Here is a 7,500-nt window from a genome sequence, read left to right as displayed (position 1 = left end):
TTAATCTTTATTATACAACATTATGGTTCATTTCTATTGGTGAATGAAGGTTTTTATAATATTAGTAAATGTGAGTGGTTGTGTTAGGTGGTCAACCACGCACATATACATATTTTCATTGGAAGATAGTGAATTGTTTTATAATTGGCGAGATCGGGCATCTACCTTGATCGTCTTTCTATCATGACAGGTGCACATGGCAGAATTCTTCCCCGTGGTATGTACACGTGATGCTGTGGCCCTCTTGCGGTGGGGTGTTAGATGTAATGCAACACATATATATTGCTGCATGGACACTAGTACACTAACCAATATCAGCATTAGCAAGGAAGAAGTAGTCAAACAGATTGATAGGCTCAAAGCTACAAAATACCCGGATCCAGACGAAAAAAATCCGAAAGTGCATCAGGAATGTAAATTTGAAATCTGCGATAAGTTAACGCAAGTATCTAGTTAATCGTAGACACGATTCGTGCCTATTTCTTGGGGGCAAGCAAACATTGCTCCTGTTTTCATAAAGGTTGAAAAATCGTCTATGCACAGCTACTGGCCAATTAGTTTGACGTCAGTTATAGGTAAAGTGCTAGAATTAATAATAGTTAATAGAATCAAAGATCACATCGAGAGACATAATTTCGGTCGCGACTCACAGCATGGTTCACCAAGTGTAGGCCATGTGCAACTAATCTTCTGTCTTTTTACACTAATGTCTACAAGGCGTCAGATAACAATGATAGTTACGATGTTAATTACCTTGACTTCAGCAAAATGTTTGACAAGGTGCCCCACCAAAGACTACTAAATAAATTCAAAACCCATGGCATAGGAGGAAAAGTGTTTCAATAGATTAGACCATGGATAAGTAACAGAAAACAGCGGGTCACCATAAACGGTGCAAAATCCAAATGGGGTAGTGGTACTAGTGAAGTTCCCCAGGGCTCGGTCTTGGGTGCCTTATTGTTCATTATATATACAACTGACTTGGAAAATGGGATTATTTGTATTGTTAGTAAGTTTGCAGTCACCACTAAAACAGACCGCCAAATTAGGTCAGGGGAAGACGCCAAGATACTGCAGGAAGATCTTAACAAATTGTTCACATGGTCGGTGATATGGCAAATGATCTTCAATATTTCAAAGCGCAGTGTGTTAAACAGAGGTTTACACAATCCAGAATGCAGATGTAAATTAGATAACACCTTTTTAGAGAAAACTGAATGTGAGAGAAATTTGGGAGTGCTAGTGACTCCTGACCTTTAACCCAGGAAACAGTGCATTAGCGCCAGGAATAGAGCTAACAGAGCAATAGGTTTCATTGCTGGTATGGTTACAAATAAAATTGCAGAGGTAATTATCAAACTGCATCTGGTGTTAGACCCATCCTTGACTATGTGGTACAGTTTTGGCCTCTGTCCTTTGGAATGAATATTAATTAACTAGTATCAGTACAGAGGAGAATGACCAAAAATTATACATGGGCTTAGAAATTTACTTTACACTCTCTGGAAAGACGTAGAGTACAAGGTGAGGTAATAGATGTGTTCAAATGGGTTAAAGGTTTTAACAGGGGTGATGCAGATAAATTCATTATATTAAGATACAAGGGCAGGACTCGTAGTAATAGATTTAAATTTTGTAAATTTAGATTTAAGAAGGAAATAGGCAAGAAAATGTTTACCAGCAGAATGGTTAACAAATAGAATACACTTATTAGCCATGTATTGAGCGCTGAAACTATCGGTTGCCTTAAGAGGTTAGATAATTGTATGGATGGTGATGATAGGTGGTAATGGACATGGAACTGCTTAGTGTTGGCCTTATGGTCTCTTGGAGTCTCCGTCTTTCTTATGATCTTATGTTCTAATTATTAATTCACGGCATGATAACGATAGCTATTCTCCTGTATTACGCGTTTTTTTCTCATCCTGTCCCTGACCTTCACGTTCCCTCCCTACCCATCTCACGCGGTCTATGACATTCTCTGTACCCGTTTCATAAACCCAACCCAATCTCTGTTCCTTCCATCTGTCTCCTAACTCCCCTCACCCCATATCTTTCTGTCTGCCCCAATTCTGTCCTTCACGATGTCTTTTACCGTCAACCGTCCATCTCAGACAGCATTCTGGACCCCGTCTTGCTATCGCTCTTCGCCTTTGTGGACAAAGTGTGGAGAGGTTGGCAGGAGAAGTTCCCGGCGTCTCCACCTGAGTACGCCTCTGGACTCCATCTTGATCCTCTTAGGTAGGTGCACAGTCTTGGGGGCAGTATTTTTACATTCTTCGCCTGACCTGGCGAAATTTACCAATACAAAATATATTTTTACTTATTTCATTGGCTATACTTATGAAAATTACCCGTAGATTTTATGAACAAGTCTGCAAGCCAGATTAACTGAAATAAAAACACAAGAAAACGCGAAATGATATTCTACTTGCTAATGGTAGAAACTGCCCGTAAGATTTGGCCAATAAGTAAGTAAACAAATAGAACAAATAAATAGATAGTTAAGTAGATAACTAAATTCGTTCATTCATTCATTCATTCATTCATTCATTCATAGATAAATAAATAATTGAATGAATAAATCAAGAAATACATAGATAAATTAATAAATAAATAAATAAAAATCCCTTACAAAATTTGGAAGACCCGTCCGTTTGACAGGTTTTACACATTTTATACTTGTTAAGGCAAGCTACAACTACTGTCTGCGTCCTTGCAGCTAAGAACGCCCCAGATGTTACAATGGTATTCTACGTCATTCCTAATCAAAGCCAATCCAAAGGATGTTAATCCATTTTTGGGCGGGGTCACAACAATGGCATATATGATATATGGTGTATATATTTATTCGGCCTGACGCTAAGTTATTTCATTCAAATTAGAAGTAGTCCTTACTATAATGGGGACCAAGAGTTGCAATAGAATCTGCTTAACATATATTACTCTTGAACTTGTACTTATTCTGGTCTCTAGAATAAAGGGAATTTTTTACAAATACGCGTTAAGTCTTTTTAATACCACATGAAAATTCTATATTCTGTTGTAGAGTGACTCAGGCCGATGTCTGGTTCCCGAATTCGTCTAGAGTCGTCTACGAAGAACCCAAGTGGGTGAGTGAATGTTCCAGTCACAGCACAAACGAAGATGAAGCTACTGCCAAACACGGAGAAACAAACGATAACTTTAATTTGCACGACTCCAGGAACACGACTGATGAACAGAGGGAACAGAAAGAACAGAAAACGGAGGAAATTAGTGAGGACGATCTGCCAGCTTTGACCAGTTCCCTGCTGAACCTATTCACAGGCTTACCGACCGTAAGTATCGTTTTCTATGAAGATCGTCAGGATGACAGATTTTTTTTAATAAGACTGACGTAAACATCCCGTTGATTGCCCCATACTGTTTTAAACGCAATAATTTGCTTTTATATTTTTGTTTTAGCTGCAACTAAACGATTTTATTCATCTACGAGAGGTGGGTCTGATCCAAACTAGATCTATATCGAAAAAAACAGCACATCCTTGAGCCCCGACCCCCTCAGCTAGTTTAGATTAATTTAATTATCTGAGGTTGGCCAAACGAAAATACATGCGCATTACTGTAACAAAAGTGTTCAAACTTTAATTCATATACAATTAATATGATTTAATGCATCTTACAATCAAACTACTATGCTTAATAGATTTTACAAATAAATATTACCAAATTCGAAAGAATTTTTTAAAGAGATGTAAAAAGACATTTGGACGCTTGGCCACTGAACAAACATATGAATACTTATTGTTATGCATCTGATTAATAGGAGCTGCTTCATTTAATTGAAGCAAACAATAAGTGTGTAAGCGACGATGTGTCCAGCTTAAATCCAATCGAATCTGAGATGGATGCACGACTCGAAAAATGGCGCGCCATTGTTTGGCGAGAGAAAACGGAGAAACTAAAGAGAACGAGAAGTGATACAGGGGTAACCTCAGCTTGGAAGAACCTTTTCACGAGACGTCTTCAAATAAAGGTAAACAGTCGTATGTTCTCTTTACTTTGAATATTTATTGTCGTGATAAATAACTAAATATTATGACTAAAACCAGTGTGGACTTTTTATCCAACCTCATCATGGAATCCATGATATCGACCTTAAAAAAAATGGTCTGCATGATTTACCACTCATCACCATAAACATGTTACCATAAATTTACATAATAAGGAATTATCTACGACTTAAAAATTCCCCCAGGGTACAACCTCCCTCTGTTTCAACCCTGATACAACGAACTGGCGACAGTGTGCAGGTCCCTGTCAAAGTTCACAAATCCCAGCTGAGTGTTTTAGCGATGCCACGATAGATAATATTACAAATGCATGTCCAGCCTTTCCTCGTGCCCAGCCTAGGATAAACGTTTGTGGACCAAGTTGTGGACTGGAATGGACTGTCCAGGGAAAGCTGGTAAACTGCATCAAGAGAGGTGAGACTAAACAGCACTGCTTGAATAAAGAAATACTTACATACTAACATCTTCAAAATACGTTGATTATGGAGAAAGCACTGCGTCCTGCCTGTCAAAAAATAGATAAAATAGATCAAACATAAACATACACACAATAAGTTAAAAATAAACAAGCGAACAACTAAATATATACGTGTACAAAGCGAAACAAAGACAACTCTTTACAGCAGGTTCCTGATCACCCACACGTCATGACTCTGCTTCCAACCAACACTCTCATTACAAAGACGAATGTTCTCCACACATCTCCCTTCAGCCTCGCCTTCCACCCTCACCTTACACTATCTCCAGCTATCGATACCTTGCCACTCCTTCTGATCTCCGACTGCACGGCAGTGCTCTCCACTCCTGTTAACCCTTTTTCATCAGTCTGTCCACTGAATATTTTGTTTGCGTTAGTGGACTGTATTGATCTTGACTTATTATTCTGTTTTGCCACTGCAAATATATGTAGCTCTCCAATTCTCGTCAAACCCCACTGTAGCCCACCGCTTCCAAATCAATCATTTCCTATTCCGTTCCCCAAACACTGTAGTCCTTCCTTTCCCTTTCTAGGATCCTAAAACAAACAAATGAATGAATAGATAAATAAAATTCACATATAAAAAGCAAATACAATAATCAAACAAAGTAGACAACTCAAGTTTTCCTCCTGTAATCGCAAACCCCTCAACACGTGTCTCGCCCTTATCAGATCCGTGCCAGCCCAATCCTTGCGCCCACGGAGGAGAGTGCAAGGCACTGCCTAGCCCCCTCAACCCACAGGGTTTCGAGTGTCACTGTAGCCCTGAGTTCGAAGGCTCCACATGCCAACGCGCCAGACGTTCGTCCTGTTACCTGCCCGTGGACAGAGGTAAGCAGAACACAAATAATAATTAATAAAGAGTGATGGAAAGAAGGAGGAGGAGGGGGGAGGAAAGTAGAATTTGGAGGGGTATGAGTTGGAGGAGGAGATGGAGAAGTAAGACCTGCATTAGGAGGGAGAGGAAAAGGAGAGGGAAATGTCCTGTGTCATCTGTTCTTTCCGTGTGTTCATACTAACCAGTTTCATTCGTGTTTTACATCGATTTGTTTCAACTTCGTTTACTTATGATAGAACATATATATATATATATATATATATATATATATATATATATATACATATATATATATATATATATATATAATATATATTCAACCTGTTCCTTGCTGCACATGCATAACAAACAGCACGCCTAAAATTGCAATCATAACAGATTACTACGCCTCCAGCCATAACAACAACCTGTTTACAGGCTTCTGCCCTTCGTCCGCCTCCTCTGGTAAGAACGTTCGCCCCGTGCTGCACCGCTGGTACTACGACCCAACCAGAGGCGAGTGCCGCGTCTTCGCCTACATGGGCTGCGGCGGCAACGGGAACAACTACATCTCCCACAGCGCGTGCGTCGACGCCTGCAACGTAGGGAACTGCTGTTTCCGTACCAAGAGGAACTGGGGCGCTAAGCTCCTGCAGAAGGAGCAGGAGGAACTAGAGGCGGACAAGAGGGCCGCTGCAGATGAAGTGTGGTGAGGTCAAAGGCCACAGTGAAATAGTTTATTGTTATCTTGACTCGTGTGGTCAATGTTGAGGCTGAAGTGCTTATGTACAAATGGACCCACAGTCAGACTGGAGAGAGAGAGAAAGAGAGAGAGACAGAGAGAGAGAGAGAGAGAGAGAGAGAGAGAGAGAGAGAGAGAGAGAGAGCGAGAGAGCAAAGGGGCAGGAATAGATAAGAGACACAGCAGAGGGGGAGAGAGAGTGCAGAGGGGGAGAAAGTCTAGAGAGTGAAAGAAACCAAATGGGTAGGGAGATCAGAGGGGATAAGAGAGCAGAAAGAGAGAGAGAGAGAGAGAGAGAGAGAGAGAGAGAGAGAGAGAGAGAGAGAGAGAGAGAGAGAGAGAGAGAGAGAGAGAGAGAGAGAGAGAGAGAGAGAGAGAGAGAGAGAGAGAGAGAGAGAGCAGAGGGGAAGAGATAGAAGGAACAATGAAGAAAAGAGAGAATAACGTTCCAATAAGTTTGCAGTCAACAACACTAACCACTAAGCTGACTAAGGAAACAAGCCTTGTGTGTGTGTGTGTGTGTGTGTGTGTGTGTGTGTGTGTGTGTGTGTGTGTGTGTGTGTGTGTGTGTGTGTGTGTGTGTGTGTGTGTGTGTGTGTGTGTGTGTGTGTGTGTGTGTGTGTGTGTGTGTGTGTGCGTGTGTGTGTATTTACCTAGTTGTATTTACCTAGTTGTATCTTACGGGAAGGGGAGCTACGCTCGTGGTGTCCCGTCTTTGTATCTCGCAGTATATAGTTTGATATTAAATTCATGTATGGTTTTGGCACATAATATTGTTTCGTCCAATTTGTCCCAGACATCCACCACTGTATGGACAGCTGTTCTTTTTTAGATCCCTTCTATAGCTGTCCTTTTTTTAATTTCTTTTCATGTCCTCTTGTATTTCTCTTATCCCAATTTAGTAAGTCTTCCCTATCAAGGACTTTCATGCCTCTCATGATTCTATAGCTGGTCAATAGGTCACCTCTTTCTCTTCTTTGTTTTAGAGTTGGCAATTCCAGCTTTGACAACCTCTCCTCATATGACAGTTTTGAAAGTGTTGGGGGTATCTTCGTAATTGCTCTTTGGATTCTTTCTATTTTCTTTATATTCTTTTTAGTACTGGGTGTCCATAGTGTCGCTGCATACTCCAGTCTTGGCCTTATCAGTGTGATTAGTATTTTCTTCACCATTTCTTTGTCCGAGTAGGTAAAGGCCGTCTTTACTGATCTTAGCAAGTTGTAGGTTTCTCCGACAATTTTATTTATCTGTTTATCAGGAGTCATGTCTTTTGTGATAATTACTCCCAGGTCTTTTTTCAGAACTTGTTTTCTTTACTTCCTTTGTACCGATTTTATACTGTCCTGATATTGTTTTTTTTGTTTTTGTTTGTTTTTTTACTTTTTCCAAATTTCATTATGCTACATTT

General features: G+C 40.2%; 1 protein-coding gene across 1 annotated transcript in view; it reads left to right on the top strand.

Annotated features, from left to right (window-relative positions):
- LOC143038124 (uncharacterized) overlaps positions 1 to 7,500 on the top strand; it is a 588,663-nt gene that overhangs the window by 484,869 nt on the left and 96,294 nt on the right. The window contains exons 18-23 of the mRNA XM_076207122.1: positions 2,115 to 2,241; positions 3,050 to 3,320; positions 3,809 to 4,018; positions 4,241 to 4,469; positions 5,206 to 5,364; positions 5,789 to 6,059. Coding sequence (XP_076063237.1) covers positions 2,115 to 2,241; positions 3,050 to 3,320; positions 3,809 to 4,018; positions 4,241 to 4,469; positions 5,206 to 5,364; positions 5,789 to 6,059 — 1,267 coding nt within the window. The remainder of the gene's footprint in view (positions 1 to 2,114; positions 2,242 to 3,049; positions 3,321 to 3,808; positions 4,019 to 4,240; positions 4,470 to 5,205; positions 5,365 to 5,788; positions 6,060 to 7,500) is intronic.

This window comes from Oratosquilla oratoria, chromosome 23, assembly GCF_046742065.1.
Source record: "Oratosquilla oratoria isolate Oo_2021 chromosome 23, ASM4674206v1, whole genome shotgun sequence".
NCBI lineage: Eukaryota > Metazoa > Arthropoda > Malacostraca > Stomatopoda > Squillidae > Oratosquilla > Oratosquilla oratoria.
Note: the sequence above shows the minus strand (reverse complement) of the source record. Positions and strands in the feature narration are given on the sequence as shown.